The sequence below is a fragment of the Cupressus sempervirens genome, chromosome 2 (genome assembly GCF_028749045.1).
Source record: "Cupressus sempervirens isolate cs-2001-9-10 chromosome 2, ASM2874904v1, whole genome shotgun sequence".
NCBI lineage: Eukaryota > Viridiplantae > Streptophyta > Pinopsida > Cupressales > Cupressaceae > Cupressus > Cupressus sempervirens.
Window position 1 is genome coordinate 248750369 of NC_143119.1, and position 26941 is coordinate 248777309.

The following is a 26941-nucleotide window of genomic DNA, read 5'->3' on the forward strand; positions in this document are numbered from 1 at the left end:
GTATGGGTCTTCTTATGTGCTATCCTTAGTTCATCCTTCAAAAAAAAAATTGGTTGTGTTTTATCTTATAAATTTTGGGTAGGACAAAGATTCTTATGATTCCAAGCCCTGGTCCCACTTTCTCCCTATCTATTTTGGGAAAAGAGAGTGGAGAGGTGATATCAAAAAATAGGAGGAGGTCTTGGAGGAATTTTAATTGAAAAAAGCCAAATTAGGGATTGTCAGGGAGTTGTTGAATATTCAAGTGATGGAGGACATTGATGCAAAACCCACTATGATGATCTCATTGATCCTGGTCTGGTCATGATATCTAATAATGCGAGGGAAATTGGACTTAACCTATTGAAAAATGCAAAGAATAGCATGATAGACAACTTTCAGTCTATCAAATGGTTATTTCATGAAATTGAAGAACTTAAGGGGAGAAGAAACTAAGAAGGAAACCAAAACATCAGTCATGACCAAGGGCACAATGAAGAGGAAAAAAGCCTGGATGGAAGCCAATGGCTCTCCAACATCTAGGAACATAGGGCAGGCTAAGAGGAAAGAATCACAAAGGTTGAACAAAGAGTCCAAGGATGGAGTTCTTTCATCAGAACCTGGCTAATCAAGTGATGGCCACTTTGAATGCTCTGGATGAGAGCATTAACAGTCTGGGTGAATCACTAATTAGCACTAGTTTTAGTGGAGATATGATGGAGAAGATCAACCTAGAAACTGGGTAGGCAGAGGATGATTCGAAAGAAACCAGGGACCAGGTGGAGGCTCAGAACCAGGACTAGGAGGATGCGGACAACAAGAAGACCAATGAAGCTGTAGAGACCCTATAGGTTCTTGATAGAGAGAATTGATAATTAGTGCCTTTTTGTTGTCTCATACTTTCCTTGTTTCACTAGTTTCTTTTTGTTCTAGTTTACTTGGTTTTTTGTTTCCTAGCCGCGGATCTATTGTTTTGGGCTGGCTTTTGTTAAGCAGTTTTGCTAATGCTAAACTTTACTGAATATTTCTATTTTTGATATGCTATAAAAAATTTTGAGTTTTAGGATCCCAGTAAAACTTGTTTCACTTAATCAAAAACTTTTTTTTAGTTTCTATAATTTATTTAGTCAATAGATTTGTTAGAATGTTATTTTTTCTATTTCTCTTATTAATTCTTCATAGTAAATATTTTGATGGGGTTTTTTTTTAATGATTATTATTTTTAATTGATATATTAAATTTAAATAAATAATATTTATTAATCTATTTAAAATATGTTAGTAAATATTATGTTATTTAAATTGAAAATTATTATTTGCTATCTTTTTATCGTGAAAGTTTAATAAAAAAGAGATAACAATAGATCATCTAATGAAAGAAAGAAAAGTAATTTCAAAGGTCCAAAAGATTATTGAAGGGAACTGTAGTTATCTTATACTCAAATAATGATGAATACCCATTAAAAATTCCTTCTCCTATTTGGAAGGCACTGTCAAAGTGTGGTTTTCTGACACTTGCCATAATTCTACCATGCAAGCTTCAGTATATTTAAAAAATCATCCCCCATGTTAAAACCCCGTTCTCCATGATCCTCCATTAAGTTTGCTAGTCAAAAATTCTTTTAGATTTGCATAACTCAGCATTTGCAGAAATTTGGCTTGTGACGACTCCTCATCATAATTTTCTTGAATTTGCCACATTCTTCTTGTTGTTCTTGTTCTTGATGGATAGTAATTGTGAGAAGTTGATTGGATGGCCTCTCATTGCGATTGTAGCATTTATTGTGATCATCTATCTCTTTGCCTTTGTAGTTGGCTATTGTAGAGTCAAATGGGTATTCTGGGTCTATTTGGCCTTCATGTTTATTCTCCCTCTGCTTTTGTTTGGCTTCACTATCTTTGGAATGGTAGTCACATTCAAGGGCAATGCTCATGTCATTTTAGGAAGAGGGTACAAAGAATACAAGTTGGAAGACTTCTAAAACGGGCTACAAAAGAGGGTGGAGAAGAGTAGCCACTAGAACTGTATCAAGCATTGCATCTAGGATTCTAATGCATGCAATGAACACAAAGTCAATTCGAGTAACATAGTTGATAAGGAGTTCTACAAAAGAAAGTATCCCCAATAGAGGTAATTCACTTAACTTTTATACCAAAAATCTAATTTTTTTCATAAGTAAGGTAACTATGGTGAATTTGATTACTACCTTTTTGATTTTATGAAAATTGGGATTCTAATATGATTTTCTATTATTTTCATGTGAAATTTGAATCAATTTTTGTAGTTAGGTTGCTACTGTTAGAATATATAGTCCACTGACATAACTGAGGGTTGGGGGAGGGTGAATTAGTTATACAATTATCATTACAAACATTAATCTTGAAAAAACTTAACCATGTGAGTAATATAAACTAAAACCAAAAAAAGATACTCGTGCACAATTAATAACATATATGTTAACTAGGGAACCCTTGATCAAAGGGAAAAGCTTGGTGGGGATGGTACCCATAAGATGATGTACTAATATAAATATTCCTTCTTAGAGGATAGACCCTGTTAGGAGTTTGTTACAACATTCAGTACATATGGGTCATTGTTAGGAGACTTTGAATCCCTATTAGGATTTATGCCAGCCCTGTTAGGAGTTGTGGAAGATAGCTAGACCCACTACCCGAACAGCTTCAAGGTTAAGATCAAATAACCCACTGTACAAATGATCTTTGTATTATTCTTTGTGGAATAATAGAACTGAAATGTACTTCTTCCTATCTCTATCCTATCAACTAGACTTCTACTCCTTCAAATCTTGTAACTAGATCCCATATTGTGCATCAAATGATCCCTTGGATCGCTTACACACATTCAGTAAACATTATGCTCCTTCTCAAGCTACACACAAATACTTTGCATTCCAACTTAATCTTCTTAATCAGGTGGACGTCTCTATTAGAAACAAGGAAAACAAATTTCCTTTATACCACATCTTCATAATAAATCCTTGAGTCAGCCTTGAGGCTTTCCTAATTAATTAAAATAAGATAATTAATTAATTCATAATTATAACAACATTGTTGGCTCACGGTCTATACAAAAATTTACATGTGTGAAATCATGTCTTATGCAAAAAAATGAAATCATCATATGATCATCCTTTATCACTATTATCTATGCATCACCTTCATTACATATCAAATGAAAGATAGTGATAGATCATTAGAACGCTATTTTCCAATGTTTTGTTTTTGCAATGCTTCTAGTAAAACAGGTGTAACTTTCGTTTAACATCAATTAGACTTAGTTCTTTGAATCACATCATCAGGTAACCTGAAGAACATGTCCACTACTATGCAATATCTAAAACTTCCTCAGGTCCTATGCATACTAAGATTACTAACTGTTATTCTTCCATTCCTAATAGAATTATTATTGTGTTGACATCAATGACAAATACAGTCATGAATGCAATATATCAATACTCTTCAATGCTTAGGATACTCCCCCAATGTAGTATCATCAGCATTCATGCCAAAAATCTCCCCCTTTGGCATTGATGGCAACATAGATGAAAAACATCTAAGTTCCAAGAATACCAAATTGTACTCTAATTTTGTCTTCTTCTCAAATCATCTTCATCAATTTGAGATCTTCTAGAACATTGGATTGTTCTTCTTCTTCTTTTAGGATCAGCAATAGTTGTTCATAGTAAACAACTTCCAATACTCTCTAGCTACATTTTCACACTTACACATCCTTCTATGCACTTACATGAATCTTTCTAAATTTCCCTAAAGAGATAACTCTCCCCCATTGCCTTCTCAATAGGTGCATCTCTTCTTATGTACAGTCAATATGTTTTTCATGTGCATTCTCTCTGCCATTGACATCAATGTCAAACGTGTCGAACACAATACCAATTATTAATCAGCTGCTCAAATCATCAACCAACTTGAGTGTCCAAAGACATTGTTCAATACTAGATACCTAGAGTCCTTCATGACTCGGTACATATCAAATACTACCCAATACAGGAAGCATCAACATATAGTCCAATCTACCCATAGTTCTCTATACCACTGGACTGATGCACTCCTTGCATCAACTACTCTGGAGTAGGTAGGGGCATAACCCCTAGCATATCTCTTAGGTACTGAAAAGTATCTTTATGAAAAGGCTTCATAAAGATATCTGCAATCTAATCTTTAGTGCTAACATATTTCAGCCTTATTTCTTTGTATGTTTCTTTTTCTCTCAAAACATGATACTTTATGGATATGTGCTTAGTCTTAAATGCAATATTAGATTCTTAGACATGCTTATTTTACTTTTGTTATCACAGTAAATAATAATAGGTTATGTAAACTCAATTCCATTATTCTTCAACATTTGTTTCATCCACATAACTTGATTACAGTTATTTGTTGTTGCAACATACTCTGCCTCAGTTATGCTCTGAAATATACAATCGTATTTTTCGCTCAAACAAGAAACCAATCTTCTCCAAGAAAGAATATTCCACTATTGGTGCTCTTTCTATCATTTATACTACCTACCCAATCTACATCAATATATGTGCACAAGGTGAAATCACTTGATCTATCATACCATATTCTATAATTAGATGTACCTTTCAAATATATGAATATCCTCTTTACTGTTGCATAATGATACTCTTTTGGATCAGCTTGGAGTCTTGCCACAATCCCAACTGCATTTGTTATATCTGGTCTAGTGTGAGTCATATATTGCAATCCTCCAATCATAGATCTATACTTCTTTTGCTCAACTATAGGTGTCTCATCCTTACTAGATAACTTTTGACCAGTTATCATGGGTGTACCAATAGGTTTGCAATTCTCCAAACCAAATATTTTCAATAAATCTTTTAGATGCTTAGTTTGTGAAATGAATATCCCATCTTTATTCGTGCAATCTGCAATTCTAGGAAAAACTTCATTTATCCTATCATGCTCATTTCAAATTCATTTTTCATCTCTTCAGAAAACTTATCACTTTCTTCATCATTTCCTCCTAATATTGAGTCATCCAAAAATATTACAATGATAAATAGACCACCATCAATCTTTCTCAACTATAAATTAACATTTGCTATATCTTTTATAAATCCAAGCTTTGATAAATACATGTCCAACCTTGCATACAAGGTTCTAGGTGCTTGCTTCAAACCATATAGTGCTTTCTTTAGTTTGCATACAAAATATTTATCTTCTTTTAGAGGGAATCCATCAAGTTGCTCAATGTAGACTTCTTCTTCAAGTTCTCCATTAAGAAAATTTGACTTGACATCCATCTGATAAACCTTGAAACTCTTGCTTGTTGCATAAGCTACGAACATCCTTACTACTTCCATTCTTGTCACAGGTGCATAGGTTTCTTCATAGTCTATGACTTCTTGTTGTGAGTAACCTTTGCAAACAAGTTTGGCCTTTTTTCTCACTACTTCTCTTTGCTCATTCATCTTATTTCTGAGTACCCATTTGGTTCCTAACACATTCTTGTCTGTAGGTCTAGGAACTAATTTTCATGTTTCATTCTTCACAATCTGATCTAGTTTTTCTTTCATAGCTTGCATCCAGTGATCATCCTTGAATGCTTCATATGTGCTCTTAGGTTCCACTTGAGAAATTAGACACAATTCCTCATTTACTCTATTCCTTCTCATCACACCTTTATTCTTTCTCCCAATTATCTACTCTAGAGGGTGATTCTTTGTCATGTTTCTACTGGAAGTAGGAGTTGACATCTCAACTTTGATCCCTTCCCTAGGTTTAGATCTATGTTCTTCTCTATGCTCAACAGATACTTCGTTCTATAAATTATTGTTAGTCTTAAAAAGAACTTCAACATTTTGTCTAACAATTCTAGAATTATCCTCTTCTTCATCAAAATTATAATCTACCATTTCCTCTTTAGTACCAAATTTTTCATCAATCCTTACATTTGCGCACTCAACTATTGTCTTAGTTCTATAGTTGAAACATATATATTATTTTATTTTCAATGAATAACCAAGAAACATACCTTCATCACTTATGGGATCAAACTTACCAATATCATCATCTCTCTTTATGTAAAACTTTCAAAAAATTTGAAATACTTGATTGATGGTGAGTGACCAAACCATAAATCATAAGGTGTCTTGTTTATACATTTTTGATCTGTACTCTATTCAGAGTATATATTGTAGTGTTAACTACTTCTCTCCAAAATGTATTTGAGATATCATTCTCAAATAACATTGCTCTTGCTGCTTTGACTACTAACTTTTTCCTTCTTTCAACAATCCCATTCCGTTTAGGTGTTCTAGGTGAAGATAATTGTCTTTTGATTCCATTCTCTTCACATAACATGTTGAACACTCTAGAAGTAAATTCTCCTCCTCTATTTGATCTTAAACACTTAATCTTAACACAAGATTCATTTTCAATTGTATTCTTGAATATCTTAAATTTCTCAAAAGCTTCAAACTTCTCTTTAAGATATGCTACCCACATCATTCTAGTGAAATCATCGACAAAAATCATAAAGTACCTTTCACCATAGGATCCTCTAGTTCTTATAGGACCACTCATATCTGTGTGGAAAATCTCTAATTTCTCTGTAGTAGAGAAATTCTTGCTAGGAAAAGACACTTTCCTCTACTTAGCCAAAATACATTCCTTGCAGACAATATTAGTGGGCTTGATAATCTTAGGTAGATCTCTCACTGAAAATGTACTGCTAACTTCAACAATGTTATCAAAGTTTAAATGGAAAAACCTTCTATGTAATAACAACTAGTATCAACCTTTGCAACCAAACATGTTATTTTAGTATGATTCAGGGTAAAAGTACAAAGTTGTGTCACCTTCTAGACTGACTTATCAGAATGACTAAATTTGAGTATTTCTATCTAAAAATCATTTTTGTCCAAACATATGATCTAGATAAATTCATTCTAGCTAAGTTATATATGGACTCATACTTTTCCAATTGGAAATCTCTATTAAATGCATGTTTTATACCAGTTTGTTTCCAATTACTAAAGAAAGACAATTATTTCAGCAAAGTGGTGTTTCAATAACTCTTACTATTTTTTATGATACTTTTTTAATAACATATAAACACCATTTATAAAGCTTAGAGTCAAGAATATTCTCATATAGAGTTTATAGTATTTTAATTAGATATTAGTATATTATAATTAAAAAATTCTACAAGCACATATTTTAATACTTGAAAAGATGTCAATTTTAAGAAAGAAAAAAATATTAAATCATATCAAAAAAAATTAAAAATTATATGGCATTCTAGAGGAGAGAGACCTCTTTTAGAATGTATAATTTTTTTGAAAAATATGGTGGGAGATGAAAACTATTGATTTTAGGTGACTTGGAATTTGAATTATTATAAAAGAGAAAATATAGGCCTAAAGCTGAGTTATATTTTTTATTGTTCTAGATATATATGTTATCTATAACATAGTCTGAGATCAAAGGGAAATAAGTTTATTTCCATCTAGTTTTGTGGTGGGAACTAAACCTCTAATTTTCAACATTTTTTTACAGCTAAAAAATTATTTATAAAAATTAAGAAAGTATATAAATTCTTTTTCCAAATAATTATTAAAAATTATATTCCTAAATTCTTCCATTTCTATATATTGCATTAGTTTACTTCATTTTCAAATTCAAAATAATAATACCAATTTTATGTCATTAAGGGTGAGCAGTTATACTTTTGTTAGCCCTTTCCTTTACAAAAGGGTGACACATGTTTGTGCTTTTACCCTTCAACTAAAATACATTACCTCTGGATCTAGTTCCAGTACCAATCAGCTTACCATCTTTGTCCATGATAATGCAAGTCTTCTTTGTGAACTGTAACAAATATCTCATGTCTATCAATAGTCCAACACTTAACAAAATGTGTTTGAACCATCAACAAAGTAAACATCATGAGTGTTAGTTTTACCAGCAAGAGTGATAGATTCAATCCCTATAATATGACAGGTTGCATTGTTACCAACTCTAACAATACCTCTATCATGATTTCTGAACTTAACAAATTTGCTCATATTACCAATCATGTGATGTGAACATCTAGTATCAATTATCCAATCTAATTCTTCTCAACTTGGGTAACTAGGGATCTTTCTTCTCTATCAAGGTTATCTTCCTTAATAGCCACAAATCTTAATTCATCATCCCTTTCACTCTGACCCTTTTCATTAGATTCTTCGTTCTCATTAGCATATAAGCAATGTATATCCTTATCTCTTCTAGGCTTAAATTTTCCTTTGAATCTTTTCTCTTTTTTAGGACATTTAGATGGAAAATGACCATATTCATCACAAGTCCAACATTTAAAAAATTTCTTACCATATTTTTCTCTTCTTACCAGAAGGGCTATTCAATCTTCTTATCTTCTTCTGATCTGCTATAGTTGGCAAAGTCTCCTCTTGCGCCTATACTTCTTGAAAAATTAGGTCGAATGTGCATAGCGCTGAAATCTATCTCAACTCTAGCTAATTCTCTAGATTGTCTCATTTCTACTTCTACATATTCTAATCTTCCAAGAAAAGTTTCCTTTGTGAAATCTTTGGTGCAAGGAATTACTAGCTAAATCATCTGAGTTGTTTGCAAGAATAGTGGTGATAGGCTTTTCAAGATCTTTCATATAACCTTAAATGATCATGTTTAGTTCCACCAAGAGATCAAATACCTACAACAATTTCTAATATTCTTCCTATATAATTTCTAATGGATTCATCTTCCATCATCTTGGCACCTTGAAATGTGTGAATCCAAATTTGTAGTTTCATTATTTTTGTATGATCATCACCTTCAAAAGTAACTTCTAATGTTTTCCAAATTTCATGAGAAGTTTGAAATGTCTTTACTTGATTGTATTCATTTTTTGGAATAGCTGACAGTAGGGCTTCTCTAGATCTCATGATACACACGAACATATCTCTCTCTCCCTCACTACATTCCTCTAGCTTTGATTTTTCGACAATTACATTCTTAGCTTTCGTGAAAAGCCTATATCTTGGACCCATGCATAATAGATGAGTTTTCATCTTTTCCTTCTAACCATCATAGTTGGCCCCTCTGAATCTCAGATTATCTTTCTTGAACATATTCGCTATTGATCTCCCAAAGTTGTTAAGCCTTATCTTCAAGGACCTAATGCTTTGGTACCAATTGTTAGAATACATAGTCCACTGATATAACTAAGAGGGAGGGGGGGAGGAGTGAATCAGTTATACAATTATCATTACAAACATTAACCTTAAAAAAACTTAACCATATCAGTAATATAAACTAAAACCACAACAAGATACCCATGCACAATTAATACCAGATATGTTAACAAGGGAAAGCCTTGATCAGAGGAAAAACCTTGGTGGGGATGGTACACAAAATATGATATACTAATATAATTATTCCTTCTTAGATGATAGACCCTATTAGGAGTTTCTTAGAACATTTAATACCTATGAGTCCCTATCAAGAGACTTTGAATCCCTATTAGGATATTCCAACCCTATTAGGAGTTGAGGAAGATAGCTGGACCCACTGCCCAAACAACTTCAAGGTAAAGATCAAAGAACCCACTGTCCAAATGATCTCTGTATTATTGCTTGTAGAATAATAGAATTGAAATTTACTTCTTCCTCTATCTCTATCCTGTCAGCTAAACATTTGCTCCTTCAAATCTTGTAGCTAGATCTCATACAGCACATCCAGTGATCCCTTGAATCGCTTACATGCATTCAGTAAGCATTTTGCTCCTTCTTGAGATGCACACTAATACTTCACATTCCACTTGATCTTCTTAATCCAAATCTCTATTACAAACAAGGAAACAAATTTCCTTTATATCACATCTTCATAATAATTTTCTTGAGTTGGCCTTGAAGCTTTCTCAATTAATTAAAATAAGATAATTAATTAATTCACAATTACAACAACATTTTTGGCTCATAGTCTATACAAAACTTTGTGCGTGTGAAACCATGTCTTGCGCACATTCTGATATCATCATACGATCATCCTCTATCATTGTTATCTTTGCATCTCCTACTTTACATGTATCTTAGATGAAAGATAGTGATAGATCATCAAAACTCTTTTTTCTAATGCTTTGTTTCTGTAGTGCTTCTAGTAAAATAGGTGTAACTTTTGTACAACATTGAATCATACTTAGTCCTTTGAACCATGTCATCAGGACAACCTCAAAAACATATCCTCTACTATGCATCATCTGAAACTTCCTCAACTCTTACACATACTAATATTATTGACTGCTATTCTTCCAGTCCTAACAGAATTAATGTTGTGTTGACATCAATGACAAATACAATCATGAATGTAGCATATCAATACTCTTCAATGCCTAGGATACTCCCCTAATGTAGTATCATTAATAGTCATGCTAATAGGTGCAAGCCTCCAACCTCATGTAATTTTAGGTATGTTAACACTACTTATTGGATTTCTACACCAAACAAATTTTCAAACATGGATTACAGTAGGTGGAATATTAAGTGATTCTTGCAATTAGGTGGGTGTGTTGGAGAGGATATAAAATGAGTGGTTTCCCATAGGTCTTGTCATTGTTACAATTTTTGGGATAAGTTGTCATATGAAATATTTTTTGTTGAGAGAGAAGCATATGGATATTTTTGCTGCAAGTAAAACATATCCATATTGTTGGACATACAATAGGGAAAGAAAACTCTAAGAGGAGGGTGAATTAGCACTTCAAACATAAATTCATTCACCTCACATCCATCTCACAATTTTCATGTAAACTAAAATACCAAATTAAGCATATACATCCATAGCATGAAAAAATTAATAAACATTAACACATATGACATAGGAGATGATTACCTAGAAACCCTCCAATGAGAAGGTAAAACTGGGATGGGGATGACACCCACAAATTTTCACTATTGTAGTTGCAAAGTGTATCCAATGAAGGTTACAATGTTTGATCATGAAACATGATCTAACCTGTGAAAGGTCAGCCCTATTAAAGGCTTACAAGATTGTTAGATCTTACCATGTTAAAGGATTTCAACACCCTGTTAGAAGTGTACTTGGTTAAAGGACTTCAACTTACAATGAAGTAAGCACCTTGTTAAAAAGGATTTACAATAGCCTGTTAAGACTACTCTATTAACAGATTAAATGATTCACCTATTAGAATGTCTCAACAATGATCCTACGGTTAGCACTTTGCTACTAGATAACAAATCACCTCTTTACATGTATCCTTAACTCTCCTCTAATCAAATGTATCTCTTTTGTCCTCTAATTCCTTTCCTCTGTTCTCCTCTAACTAATTTTGCAATGTATCTCTTATTCACAACTCCTTGGTCACCATGAATCCTCTATTTGTGTATGCAAACTTCTCTCTTCACTTCTTCCACACCTTTAAAATATATAGGGTTTGTCCTCCTAAAGAAGACCTAGGTGACTTAGGGTTAGGTATGAATCAACAATTGTAATTCATCTATCTAGCTGCTTAATCAATCCCTTTAACCGATTGGTTGCATGTATTGCATAGGGATTCTCAATTAAGATCCATTCTTATCACCTAGGATTGCAAAATAATCCTTAAGCTAGCTCCAATATAGTTTACATAGTAGTTTGTGCCATTACAAATAACTATGTCAAAACTATTTTAATCGGTGAGTGAATGCACAAAGTTGGGTCGCAATTCTGCAAAAGTCAATTCTGCACGACGAGACATCTTTAGAAATAGGTACTTGATTTTTAAAAATGGGCACCCATATTTGACTCTGGTACTTGATCCTAAATTTAAAAAATGGGCACTTGCTTTTTTTAAAAATCAGATACTAGTTCTTTTATTTTCAAAAAATGGGTACCTATTTTTGGAAAAAAGAATTGATTTTTTAAGAAACGGGTACCCATTTTTTAAAAGTATGAAATGGGTACCTATTTTTCAAAAATCGAGTACCCATTTTCTAATTTTAAAAAATGGATGCTAGTTTCTAAAAATTTAATTTTTTTAATTTTGGGGTGGATTTTTAATGTCATTTTTTATTTTTTATAATAGGTACCCATTTTTTAAATTTCAAATAATGCATGCCCATTTCTTACAACATGAGATGGGATTTTTTTTCCATGCCTTGGATTTGAGTTTAGGATAGGCTTAGTGAGACCAAGTCTATGCCTTGACCTCTCAAGATTTGGCTAAGGCATTGAACTGACAAATTCATACCTTGCCATAATTTTTAGAGGGTCTTCCCAATCAAATTTTTTTATGAAACAAAAACCTATTAGAGCTCTTACTGTCCTTATTTCAGAAATGTAAATTTTAGTGTTATGATTTTATTTACTATTTTTGTGTTATTTTTTAATTAAAGATGGTACCTAAATGTAAAATAGCAATGTTCACTAAAACTTTAACAACTTTTTTTATTTTATGAGTTTTGTCAAATTAATTTATGTCATCAATCTACATTAAATTCTTTTGAACTTTTGAAAAACAAATAAAAAAAATTAAAAGTGAAATTTTGATCAAATTATGGTGTCTGTACGCAAGAGGTTTTAGAATTTACCTTTCTAGCCATTAAAAATTAATAATAAAATATTATTCAATAAAAAATTAAGAAAAAATATTATCATCGATCTTTGGTGTGTTAAGTAACTTTGTTTAAAAGGATCTACAAAAATTCTTTTATTTGTGTTAAATTATGGTGTATGTACATGAGTATGGTATGATCCTGAAACAAGCATTTTGAAAAAGTGATTTTTAAAGATCCATTCCAAAAAAAATTCTATTATATGGGTACACAAATAAATTACATATTCAAAAAGTAGATTCCGAACACTACAATTTTTATTTCTGAAGGTTTTTTATATTCAATCTCTAAATGCATCAAATTCTGATATCAATTGACAAGAAATTTCAAAAAAAGGAACAACACTTCCACTTTTTGCCCAAAAGTGAGACCCAACTTCTTGCATTTACCTTGGCATCCAAAGTCCCTGATGCTCGACATTAAATGCAACTTCAATGCTATCACTTGACATTTGAATGACTCAGAACTAACTATTTACTCGACACTTACTGAGTAGCTCACTCAGCATGCACTATCTGACATGTTATGCATGACATGCATTACTTGTTTGGCATGAACTAAGTTTTAACTTGTAAATGACTTAAGCGTGTAAACACTCATATGTAAAAATCAATCTGAGATCACCACATATGACTCAAATTGAGTTTGGGCCAAGAAGGGTAAATCATATAGAAAAATCTATCCCTTTTTAAAATTATTGTAATGTCCTTTTTCAGAGTCCATTATGATTGGTGTTTTAAAATCAATTGTAATATTTATTATAATCGTTTTGGTTTTTCAAATGAAAAACTATTTAGATTTACAAAGAAAAGATACAATTTGATTTAAGTTGGCAAGACACTATCTAAGGACTCCCTTAAAGTTTATAAATCAAATAATATTAATATTGGACTTACTCATATTTCAATTATTGATAAAAGTATAATATAAGAAGATCAAGACCTATTGTTTATAATATGTAAAGTACTTTTATGCCTAATAATTATTATTTATAATAATATTGAAAAATGCTCTTTAACAATTATTGAAATCAATGTTAAATATTAACTTCTTATGATTTATTAATATCTTAATGGTTACTTAATTATAATATATGTGATTATAATTGTAAGGCTCACTTATACTCCCAGTGTGTCATTTAGGCATGTCCAATCATATTAGCTAGTTGATTTCTCATTCGGTTGACCCACTAGCATACTTAAAAATTTTAATTAAGATTTTTTTTTAATAAATTAAGCTAAGAGATATCTAAAATTCACAAATATAAATATTTCATCAAATTATGTATTAAGAAAGTAAGAAGGTTGTCAATAAATTAAAAATAAGGTTACTCAATTACACAGAATATATGTGTGTGTGTGTGTGTGTGTGTGTGTGTAAAAAGCTTACATTGATCAAACTTTAGATCTGATAGTTCTTGCACATATCGAAGTATTTTATTTGAAATATTTGAAAATATTTATAGCTAGAAGAAAATACATAGAAATAAATAAACATAGTAGAACCTAGAACTCGACAATTGAATCTAATTTAGCCATTAGGCTATTTGTGGGAACTTTGTTTTTGGAAATTGATTTTTTGATGAAAAAGTTGTGAGTTGGCAAGAGAAGTTGTCAATTTGACCAGATAATTGTAAATCCTATCTCACTCCACTTTTAACTCTTGTTTTGATATTTATTAGTTGTTATCTTCACTTTTAACTATCATTTTTTTTTAATAAATTTAAAAAATAATTACTTGTGAACAATAGCTCATCTCTACTTTTTTTACTTTTGATTTTTAAAATTGAGTTAGATTTTAATTTATTTTTTATAATTACTTTAATTTTTTCTTTAAATGTTATTTTTTAGTTTCTATAATTTATCTAATCAATAAAATATTAGACTTGTTATTTTTTCATATTATGTTTTTGTATTTCTGTTATTAATTTTTCATAATAGATTTTTTAATGGAATTTCTTTTAAATAATTTTTTCATATTTGATAAATTGAATTTAAATATATAATATTTATTAATCTATTTTTAAAAAATTATTAAATATTATGTTATTTAAATTGAAAATTATTAATAATCTAATTTGTTCTATTTTAAATCGCCACTTTTAACTATTGTTTTTCTTTTCCTATTTATTTAAAAAATAATTACATTAGCTCATGATCTTTATTCATTTAACTTTTGATTTTTAAAATTGATATAGATTTTAATTTTATACTTAACTTAATTTTTTTTTTATATTACTTTAGTTTTTTCTTTAATTTTTTCTATTTAATAAAATATTTGTTACTTGTTTATTAATATTTCATAATAAATTTTTTTGATGTGTTTTTCAATGATAATTTTTTTCATATTTGATAAATTGAATTTAAATAAATAATATTTATTAATCTGTTTAAAATATTTTAGTAAATATTTATTATTAAAATTAAAAATTATTATAATCTAATTTGTTCATGTAAGATGATATCTTAAAAATAAATTTATTGTCGATCAATCCGCTTATCATTGCGCAAAAGCGTGCCAACTGCTACTATACAAATTATCTTGTATTAATCTTCAATAATTTACTGCTCTGATATTATCATGGACATCACATTTCAGCTCTGATATTATCGGAAACTTTAAACAATTCCACAAAATCATCAAACTTTCCTCTTCAACTTAACCGCCTCAAAAAGATTTAAATTCTAACAATTTCCTATTCCACAGAAGATCCAAACTTCTGGGAGCTCAAATGAAAGGTTTTTCAAATAGGGAGGAGATCTTTCATTTACATTTTAATTCATAACAGACCTCGTCTACAACATAAAAATTTACCGAATCTCCCTACTTGAACTCCGCTCCACTGGATTCTCCAATTTGACGTTTACAAAGAGGGCAAGATGCATCTCTGTCCAACCACCCAGCAACACATTCAAGATGAAAGTGGTGTGTGCAGGGCAACTCTCTCAGATCCTCATCCTCCTTATATTTGCCCAAGCAAATACAACACATCTGCATAGCAAGTTAGCAACACATGATGGATGAGCATTTTGGTCTAAACAAATTAGAGTTATAAGTTGCATAAAATAGCATCACATACCGCATCAGCAGCTGAAACGGGCCTTTCTTTCTTACTACCAACTGCCATCATAATGCCAACCTCAACTGAACTCTCCCACTCATCTTTCCTTCCATTTCCTTCACTTGATTCTTTTGCTTTGAATTTGTATTTTGGCAAAGCATCGATTGTTTCAGTTGAAGCTCCTCTTCTACTTGGGGTCTCGTCCTCCCAAAGTTCATGGAGATGTATGTCAAGCAAATCCTCACTACTTTGGGCATAACGCTCCAAGAACCATGAAAGTAGGAAAAGTGAAAAATTAGATAGAAGAAATAGCATGCACCACCTGCACAGAATCCATCAAATCTAGAGTAAGAAGGTTTAAAGATGCTTAGGCGTTAGTTCATTAGCAGTTGAGCTTAACATAGATCTGGGTATTGTCAAGAGAGCTAAATTAATATACAGAAAACTCTTACTGCACAAGTAGAATTTTGAAGAGCTATTCTTACCAGTCAGGACATTGAATCCATAATTGAATACTGCTAGCAAGCGCAAAAGAGAAACAGAAAATATGTCTGCGGTTTACCATATTCCTCACTCGCATATTTGATGCATGCATCCTGCAAGAATACGACATTTTATAAATCAATCGCCCATTTCAATCTAATGAAGGGAAAAAGAAAAGACTGAGTTGGAAAATACCCATAGAGGTCAAAAAAGAAGAAGAAGAAGTTAAGAAATGCTTACCAGAGCCTGTAGCCCAAATATAGAAGAAGAAGTGTCACTGAAACTACAATCCAACTTTTTAATTGGGCTTTGAGAATTTTATTCAATGACAGGGCCAAAACAATAACAGAAGCTATCGCCTGACCTATTTCCATGGTATATATAAAACAATCTGAATCCAATGGTCTTGTTCCTTGTATAAGACCATAAATAACAGGCCATAATGACGTCTCTGTTCTTCTAAATGGCCTATTTTCAGATGTGTCTTCCATGAGTAAAAGACACTTCTTACTTCGACTCTCACAATCCAAAACTATGGAGATTTCAAATATTACACAATTCAGAGACTCTGCAAATGAAATTTCTTCGTCAAAAACTGATTGTGCAAATAACAATAACAGAGATTGTTCTTATATAAGAATTGATTTTCTAAAAATAGAGGGAATTTTTTTTTAAAAAAAATAGAACAGTTCACAAATTTTAATTTACAATTCAACAATTACTTTTCTTAATAAAGAAAATAAAATAATTTACAAATTTCTCATTCACAAGGGAAAAAATAGGGAATAAAATTTTTAAAAATGATTTTTATTGGCTGCATGCATAAAGAACATGCAAATTAAGATAACTAAGATAAGCTTAATTTGCAGTATAGCCTTCTATTATTAATAAAAATTTATGATTTCTTTTAATTTGTTCTGATTAAAATTAGCAATCCTCTAAAGTTTGTAAGACCATCAGTCCTTCAAACTTTCCTCTCTAGCATAACATTATGAAATTATTTTACTATGAAATTATTTCGAATCATTTTCTAAAAATAAGAATTTTTTATTTTTATTTTTAACTTTTCTCAACTAGAGAGGAGATCTTTCATTTCTTTTCTACTTAGAATGTACGAAGCCCATTCTAACTGGAAGGAAAAAAATTCTGCCCTGTATACAAAACAAATCAGGAGATTGTACAAAAACTGTACTCATCGCTAATTACAGGGTCTTCATAAGCCCTGTAATTGCAACAGTGATTGGCGGGATAGTAAATAATAGTGATTTCAAAAGGTTCTGGATTTTTCTCCTCTTTTGTAGGCTCCTGTTTTGGGGGAGCCTTTTTTGTTCACTTCCTTGACAGGTCCCACGCTGAGCACCTCCGCATATCCAAATTTCCTGAGTTTCCATGCAACATTCACAGGAGGGGCTTCTCTGATACAGTCATCTTCTTCTCTTTCACTTCCGCAGCCACAGAATCAACACCTCCAATATGAATAATATCGCTCAGATCAGATAGCATAATGAATTTAAAACGTATTAGGTTTTGGAAGAAGTCGTGAAGAGATTTTGATACTTGCAAGCCTGCAACCGCTGTTAGGGCTCTTTTCTTGCTGTTCTCGTCCTCCATCGACAATTTTGAAACAATTTTCTTCAAATTCCAGTTGTAGTATATCAATTGATTTCACAATAACAAAGAAACAGAAACTGAAAGTTCTCAAAAGTGCAGCAAGCTGAATTCACCCTAATTTCCACATTCTCTCATTTGATCTCGGCCTTTTTATCTGCCGTCAAATTTGTGATCTGCAAAGGAGGACGCTCAAGGCTTAAAATTTTGAGGATTTGGGGTCGCTGCTATGAATTTAGTGAGGATAGCAAATTTTGAAGCAAATTTTCTACAACTTGAGGGGAACTTTTATATCAAGTTTAAAGTCGATAATGGAGCCGAGATAGACTAGGGGTGAGCACAGGCAATGAATTTGAACTTCTACAGAGCTCTGTTTTGAACTGATAAATTCTCCACTGTGGTCTTCAGCGACTAGCAGGTCGCGGACGAATCATCCGTGTCTACTCTCAAATTCCTACCTAACATGATTGAATGAGAAGAATTAGTGAAATTTTCTAATAACGGCAACGAGGTCAAAGCAGTAGACGAGATTCAAGAACAGTGGAGACGAGCCGAAGAATAAGGTATGTGATTTTTTAATTTTTTTTTTATGAAATATGGTGTTACAAGGTTGCAATTCAATTTTAAAAATATATAATTGGTGAGACTTATAGAATATAATATAGAAATCATTTAACAAGATTTAAATGTTTAAAGATGTTCTTTTATAGTAATACTATAAGAATTTTTTTATCAAAAGTTCAAATGTTTTTGAGTCAAATTCAATTTTTAGGTAGATTTGATTGACATGTGACTTTACTCTTAAAGAAAGTTTGTACTTCAGATGTATGAGTCTTTCAGCTTTTACAATCTATTAAATAAAACTAAACTAGGCTCGTTTGGCTCAAATAAAGGAATGGAGAATAGGGATGTAATATTGGGAATAGGAATGACCATTCCAATAACAGCTATTTTTTGGAATGGGTATAAGCTCATTTTAGAGTCAAAATGAGAATATGTATTCCTATTCCCTATTCTAAGTGACGAACCAAAATAAGAAACGTAATCCAATTTTTCTATTCCTATTCCATCGACCAAAAGGGCTTCTTTTAGGAGAGAAAACTAGATTGCTATGGTCAAGACTCAAGACTCTAATTACACTAACTTTATAATGAATTGCGGTCTTTGTACATGAAACAAAAAAAAATGTTAAACTGATATTTCCCTTACCATAATCACATAAATTATAATATGAATAGTATTGTAGTATTGGATAGTTTTGGAGATTTAACATACATCCTACACCCCAATCCCACCCCAAATAACTTGTAGGCCCACTTGGTTATCCTCATTTAAATCCTCATGCCCAAAAACTATAAAATGAATGTTAGCTTTGGAAGATAAAATGGGACCTCTTCTCATTTAACAACCTTATCCTTTTAATGTGCAAGTATAGAGACAACTTAAATTTAAATTTTTCAATTAGATACAAGAACTTTAAAATGAAAAATACAAACTCAAGAAGGAACACTCTATAGAGATCATGAAAGAACAATATCATTGTACAGTTGTGGTTGGATGTGCTTGATTTTGCTTCTTTTGGTTTATAAAATAAAAATAATTCATATATCTTGTCATAATTTTTCAAAAAAGCTTTCTAAAAAATAAAGATTAAAGTTATTTACACTAAAATTTAAGGTTGCTAAATTATTTATTTTTAAGCATTTCTAAAATAATGGATTTCACTTTGGGGTAAATAGGGTTGCATATCATGTAAGTTACGAAACCGGTGAATTTGCAAGCCCTGGAGATGAAGGTACAGAGGTTAAAACCCAAGCTATAATGGTGCAGCCGCAAGCGTTTGGATTCTCGTCACTCCAAGGCATTTTGACAAACACAATCTCTGGATTCTCAACATTTTTGTCTACCTTCTTCACATCCTCCTCCTCTTCTTTCTTCTCATCTTTTTTCTCCTCCTTTGCTGGCCCAACGCTCACCCAATCTGTAAAGCCAAAATCGGATTTTTTGATCTTTGCTGTCACATTCACGGGGTTTACATTCCCGATTACAGTCATCTTTTTTTCCTTCATGTCCACCGCCACAGAATCCACCCATGCATTTCAATATTCATTTTCGTAGATCAATGTAGCAGAAAATCTAGGGTTAGGGTTGTTGAGAAACATGTGTCTCAACCTTGCAATCTTTTCTTGAAAATTTTCAAAATTAGTTTGTGAGAGTTTTCCACTTGTTTATGCATTGGAAAGTGGTTAGTGAGTTGTTAAATGAGTCTTGTCCTTAGTAGAATATAGGTAGGCTATTTTTAGAGCCTTGATGACTCATTTTGTGACTTTTATGGGGGTCTAAAGTAAGAGACAAAATTGTGGACGGGATTACTATTTTTTAACCTGGTTGTTGTCAAAAATGGGTAACATGTGGCATGGTAGTTTTGCTCATGGTTTTGTAAAACCATAAGTGGTTTCTAGGTTGTAAAATCACTATAAAAGGAGGGTTTGGGGAGGTGTTTGTGTAATTGAGTTTAGTTTGCAAGACTGGTGCTAGGAGTTTCTCTGAGTTCAAGTTGTGGTGATGCGCTCCTATAAGAACTTGCATTGCAAGTGGATTGTAATCATCTTGGTTTGATAATACATTGTGCGAGTTTTGGAGGGTGGGGTTTTCCTCCCAGAAGGGTTTCCCCACGATAATCACTGTGTTGTGTGTTCTTTGTTGTTTTGATTATGTTATTATGCATTTCTTGAGATCTTTGCAGTAGTTACTTTGATTTGCAAATCGTCCTCTCAAAGATTAGCGTAGGAAGTGATTCCGTGCACCTTTGCTTCCTTACAAGTGGTATCAGAGCCTGGCCAGTTTTGGTTATATTTGTTGGGTACAAGGTTTTTTGAGCTAATCAAGGTTTGAGTGGGAGCTTGTGTAGAGCATTTCATTTCTATGTTGCAGGATTGAAAAGATGGCAAGCATGTCAAGGAGAATTGATGTTGAAAAATTTTTTGGCACAAACTTTGAGACGTGGAAGCTGAAGATGGTAGATCTGTTGACTGATTGGGATCTATGGGATGCGATTGATGAGAACAAGCCGAGGCCCACAGATCCAACATTAGCTGCACAATATGATGTGAATGATAGAAAAGTTAAAGGTCTCATCAGATTGTGTCTTGTAGAATCAATTCTGATTAATGTCCATGAAGAACCTACCGTGAAGAAGCTTTGGAAAAAGCTTAGTGAGATCTATCAAGCGAAATCACTTGTGAATAAGATTTTCTTGAGGAAGAAGTTGTATTCCTTGAGAATGGAAGAAGGTGGACAAATTTTTGAGCATCTGGAAAGGTCTAATATGTTGGTGACTCAGTTGACTTCAGTAGGGGTGTCAATGGATGAAGAAGAAAGGTGTCAAATCTTGTTATGTTCGTTGCCAGACTCATGGGATAGTCTTGTGATGGCTATAGGGAGCACTTCAGTTATCTTGAAGATGGAGGATGTTGTTGGTTCTCTACTTTCTGAGGTGATGAGAAGGAAGGTCTCTCTGAATGCCAAAGAGGCTTTGAGTGTTCGCGGAAGACCAAAAGAAAGAGGCAAGAACGAAAAGCAGCATGGCCATTCTAAGTCCAAAAATAAGGGGAGATCGAAAACCCCTAGTAAGTCCAAGGCAATCTGCTAGAATTGCGGCAAATCTGGACACTTCTGAAAGGACTGCAAAGAGGAGAAGAAAAAGAAGAAGAAGAAGAAGAAGAAGCAAGATTCTAATTCTGAGTCCGAGAAGGAAGATGGAGATGCTTTCATTGCAGCCTTGGCCACTCATGCAGGTGAAAATGCATGTTTAATAGATTCGGGTGCATCTTTCCACATGACTCCTAATAGGAACTGGTTTAGTAAGTATGAAAATTTTGATGGTGGTAAGGTGTATTTGGGTGATAATTCAATACTTGATATTGTTGGTCATGGAAGTATTCGTGTGAAATTTTTTGATGGTAGAATTAGAAGATTTGATAGTGTCTTGCATATCCCTAGACTAGCAAGGAATTTGTTATCTGTTAGTAAGCTAATAGATGCGGGTGTACATGTACAATTTTCTGAAGCAGGTGTAAAAATGGTGAGAGGTGCTATGGTAATAGAAAGAGGAAGTAGATTGGGTACATTGTACCAACTTGATGCATGCACAATCCAGTGCAATAGTACTTCTGATAAGATTGTGAAAAAGACTACTCAGTTGGAGAAAGAGAGAGTTTCTCTCTCAACAGATGGTCATGGTTTTTGGGTACCCAAGGGTGCTCTGTCTACCAAATCAAAGTTCCCTACAGAGAAGACTATGTTATGGCACCAGAGACTCAGCCACATAGGTGAGAAGGGTCTACGGACCTTGAAAAATAAGAACCTTGTTAATGGGTTGAATGACTGCAATCTTGAGTTTGACTTTTGTGAGCATTGTATCTATGGTAAACAAAACCACATTCAGTTTTACTCGAGTTCTCATAAGTCTTCATGTATTTTGGATCTAATTCATTCAGATGTATTTGGTCTAGTTGATGTTCCTTCTATTGGTAGATCAGTTTATTATGTTTATTTCATTGATGATTTTAGTAGAAGAACATGGGTTTATTTCCTTAGGAGTAAAGCTGAAGTTTTCAGTCATTTCAAAGAATTTAAAGAAATGGTTGAATTGCAGACTAGAAAGAAAATAAAATGCTTGAGAACTGATAATGGTGGTGAATTTTGCTCCAATATTTTTGACACATTTTGTAAAGATTGTGGTATTAAAAGAGAGAAGACAACTCCGTATTCTCCACAGCAAAATGGAGTTGCAGAAAGAATGAACAGGACCTTGATGGAGAAGGCTAGGAGTATGCTGAGTGGTGCTGGACTAGAACAAAAGTTCTGGGCTGAAGCTATAGCCACTACCTGCTACCTGATAAACAGGTCTCCTACATTAGCTCTTGTTGATAAGACGCCAATGGAAGCGTGGTCGGGCCACAAGCCTTCACTTAGACATCTGAGAGTGTTTGGTTGTGAGGCATATGCTCATGTGCCAAAGGAGAAGCAAACAAAATTGGACAACAAAGCTATCAAATGTATCTTCATCGGATATAGTTATGGTGTGAAAGGATACAAGCTTTGGGATCCTGTTGCACAAAAGGTATTTTATTCCAGAAGTGTTACTTTTAGACAAACTAAGCCTTCTTCTGTTATAGTGCAGCTAGAACAAATTAAAGAACAGAAAGATGTGATTCAACTTCCTGCTACACCTGAGAAAGTTGAATCAAGGCCCTTAGAAAGACAAGATGTTGAAGAGAGCTCTACGAGTTCTGAATCATCAGAGGAAGAGGGAGAACCTAATCACGAACCTGAACCTCCTGAACCTGAACCAGATCTTGTTCGAAGATCTACTAGACAAAGGAAACCACCTGAAAGGTATGGGTATTCTCCTGATGATTGGAGGTGCATATTTGCATTAAATGCTAACATTGATGAACCAAGATCTGTAGAAGAGGCTCTTGGTATGAATGATTCAGTGTCTTGGAAAATAGCCATGGATGAAGAAATGACAGCTCTTAAGAGGAATCAAACGTGGGACCTTGTACCATTGCCTGAAGGACAAAAGCTTGTTGGTTGTAAATGGGTATTCAAAAAGAAGATGGGTTCAAATGGAAGCATTGAGAAGTATAAAGCACGTTTGGTTGCAAAAGCTTACTCTCAGGTTGAGGGAGTAGATTATGGTGAGATTTTTTCTCCAGTAGCCAAAATGACATCCATTAGATTTTTGCTTTCTATTGTAGCAGCTAATGACCTAGAGATCAAGCAAATGGATCTGAAAACTGCTTTCCTTCATGGAGATTTGGAGGAAGAAATTTACATGTCACAGCCAGAGCACTATGTGGTGAAAGGTAAAAGTCATTTGGTCTGTAAATTGAAGAAATCCTTGTATGGTTTAAAACAGAGTCCTAGGATGTGGTACCAGAAGTTTGATACATATGTGTTGAGTTTGGGATTTGTGCGATCTAAATCTGATCATTGTATATATTTCAAATCTGATGGTGATGGTTTTCTGGTTATTTCCTTGTATGTCGATGACATGTTGTTTATTAGCAAAGGAAAAGGTTTGATTGCAGAGTTAAAATCTCAACTCTCAATAAAGTTTGAAATGAAAGATCTTGGTGCAGCTAGGCACATTCTGGGAATGGAGATTATAAGAGATAGACGGAACAGAAAGCTTTGGCTAGGCCAAAGTAAGTATGTTGGTACTATTTTGAAAAGATTCAATATGCAGGATTCAAGACCATTGAGTGTTCCGGTTACTATGGGAACAAAGCTTTCTAGCTCATAGTGTCCTACATGCCCATTGGAGATGGAAGAGATGAGTCGAGTACCATATCAGAGTGTTGTTGGAAGTTTGATGTATGTTATGGTTTGTACAAGACCAAACATTGCCCAAGCAGTGGGAGTACTTTCCCGTTATATGTCTAATCCAGGAAGAGCACATTGGGATGCAGTAAAAAGAGTTTTCAGATACTTGCGAGGTACCTCAGAGCACTCAATATGTTTTCATGGAATAGGAAGTGAGCATTCCTTGGATATTCGAGGCTATGTGGATTCAAACTGGGTTGGTGATGTTGATAGAAGAAGATCCACCAGTGCATATGTGTTTACATTATTTGGTGGTGCAATCAGTTGGATGAGTAAGCGACAAGCTGTGGTCGCTTTTTCCACTATTGAGGCAGAGTATATGGTAGCTACTCATGCCTGCAAAGAAGCCATCTGGCTAAAGAGATTGTGTTCAAATATAGAGTTCAAACAGGGTGCAGTGACAATTTATAGTGACAGCCAGAGTGCAATTTGTCTAGCAAAGAACCTGACTTTTCATGCGAGGACCAAGCACATTGATGTACAATATCATTTTGTGAGAGATATGGTCAAGGATGGCAAGGTGAAGTTGGAAAAGGTAGAGACTTTGGCGAATGTTGCTGATGCATTAACTAAGCCCGTGAGCACAGAGAAATTCAGATGGTGTTCAGAGTCTATGGGCCTCTCGGCCCCTAGCAATTAAGTCCATTATATTTCAGATCCCCTTACTCTTGCAAGGTGTTCGACAAGTTGGAGAATGTTAAGAAACATGTGTCTAAACCTTGCAATCTTTTCTTGGAAAATTCCAAAATTAGTTTGTGGGAGTTTTCCACTTGTTTATGCATTGGAAAGCGGTTAGTGAGTTGTTAAATGAGTCTTGTCCTTAGTAGAATATAGGTAGGCTATTTTTAGAGCCTTGATGACTCATTTTGTGACTTTTATGGGGGTCTAAACTAAGAGACAAAATTGTGGACGGGATTACTATTTTTTAACCTGGTTGTTGTCAAAAATGGGTAACATGTGACATGGTAGTTTTGCTCATGGTTTTTTAAAACCATAAGTGGTTTCCAAGTTGTAAAATCACTATAAAAGGAGGGCTTGGGGAGGTGTTTGTGTAATTGAGTTTAGTTTGCAAGACTGGTGCTAGGAGTCTCTCTGAGTTCGAGTTGTGGTGATGCGCTCCTATAAGAACTTGCATTGCAAGTGTATTGTAATCATCTTGATTTGATAATACATTGTGCGAGTTTTGGAGGGTGGGGTTTTTCTCCCGGAAGGGTTTCCCCACGGTAATCACTATGTTGTGTGTTCTTTGTTATTTTGATTATGTTATTATGCATTTCTTGGGATCTTTGCAGTAGTTACTTTGATTTGCATAATCGTCCTCTCAAAGATTAGTGTAGGAAGCGATTTCGTGCACCTTTACTTCCTTACAAGGGTTTGAGAGTGAAGAGGAAAAATGAGGCAGCATACCTTCCGCCGCTGTAACCCCCTTGAAAGCCTTTCTCTCATCCTCAACCGTCACTTTTAACACCATTTTCTGTAAATTTTAAACAAAAATTAGGTTTCAGTTCAAATTTCCACATTATCCCGAAAAAACAATAATATATAAAGCCTTTTACCTTCATTTTGAAATCTTGGAAACACGTTTTGTTCACAAAAACCAATGAAACGCTCTACCGAGCAGCAAAAGTTTTGAGCCACCGAAGAATTTTTTGTTTGCGAGGAGGAATGAATGGAATGTATAGAAAGCATTTTGCAATTTTGGATGCAACCCCCTCAATTTGGCATCATTTTCTGTATTAGTGTTAAGCAATTTGACTGGTTTAGAGACTGCCTGTGGGCGGATTGCGACGACTCCATAGGAAATTTCCAAACACTGGTTTCAAATGTTGCCATTGAATGATTATAGATTGTCATCTACCATTTGAGCGGTTTCTGCCCTGTCTACAGATCCACCAAAAGAACAATCATATCTTTTAAATTCAACGCTCGAGGAAGGTTTATTCAGAATGGCACCAGCTACGGTGCAACATATTTGCACCTAGCCGCTGCCATGGCCTGCCCGTCCCAATTACCTCACTAAACTATCCTTCTGTCCTTTGCTGACAGAAATAAATTTATACAGCCGTGCAGGAAAATTGATTTTTGGAATGAATTAAAACTGTTAATACTTTTAAATTAAAAAAACCAAACCTCTTTTACTGTAATTACAGGTGATATTTTACATGGGATACTTAGATGGTTTTAAACTAAACTTTGTTTTTTTAATATATTATATGGTTTAGTAGGATGCATAGTGCATAGTGGAACTTAAATTATAAGTTAATAATTTTTATTTTCAAATACATGGAATGATAAATTTAAATAATTTTTTTATATGTTTTTAAAAATATTTTAACTTAAAATTATAGATTTAATTTTTATTTGAATATTTTAAATTATAGATAACAATATATTTCATTTACTTTTAATTTATATATGTAATAAGTCAGTTTTAAGTATCATCAATTGAACACATTTTTTAAACTTTTCATTTTCACTAAAAAAATGTAACATATTGTAATATATATATATATATATATATATATATATATATATATATATATATATATGCAAACATAATAGAATTTAAATCATTAGATTTCAATTGTAATATACTGACATTACAACACTTAATGAACGTGACCTAGTATATCACTTTTAATCAAAATGGTGTTGAAGATTATGTTAGCTTGTATGCATTTAATTTTCATAAATAGATGGGTAAGTTAAAATAATACATTCGAAATGATAATTTTTGTAAGTATGTTTATTTATTTTAGATAAACTATTTGAAGTCAAAGTTTTTATTTTATTGTTTA

At 33.1% G+C, this 26941-nt stretch overlaps 1 protein-coding gene and 1 pseudogene across 1 annotated transcript; both read right to left on the reverse strand.

Annotated features, from left to right (window-relative positions):
• Positions 1 to 17309: 17309 nt before the first annotated feature.
• LOC149571984 (heavy metal-associated isoprenylated plant protein 39-like) lies at positions 17310 to 18962 on the reverse strand (annotated as a pseudogene).
• Positions 18963 to 19507: 545 nt separating this feature from the next.
• Positions 19508 to 25705, reverse strand: LOC149571985 (heavy metal-associated isoprenylated plant protein 39-like). The gene is made up of 3 exons (XM_089815758.1): positions 25700 to 25705; positions 25551 to 25617; positions 19508 to 19845 (listed from the first exon to the last, which is right to left on the reverse strand). Exons 1-3 carry the CDS (start codon positions 25703 to 25705, stop codon positions 19508 to 19510), a joined length of 411 nt encoding a protein of 136 aa, XP_089671884.1.
• Between the last annotated feature and the right edge of the window lie 1236 nt (positions 25706 to 26941).

What these genes read in the sequence shown, in the direction of transcription:
- LOC149571985 (XM_089815758.1), bottom strand. An exon ending in GGGGGTTACAGCGGCGGAAG is followed by an intron (nt 19,846 to 25,550) that starts GTATGCTGCCTC and finishes AATATTGAAATG; the next exon opens with CATGGGTGGATTCTGTGGCG.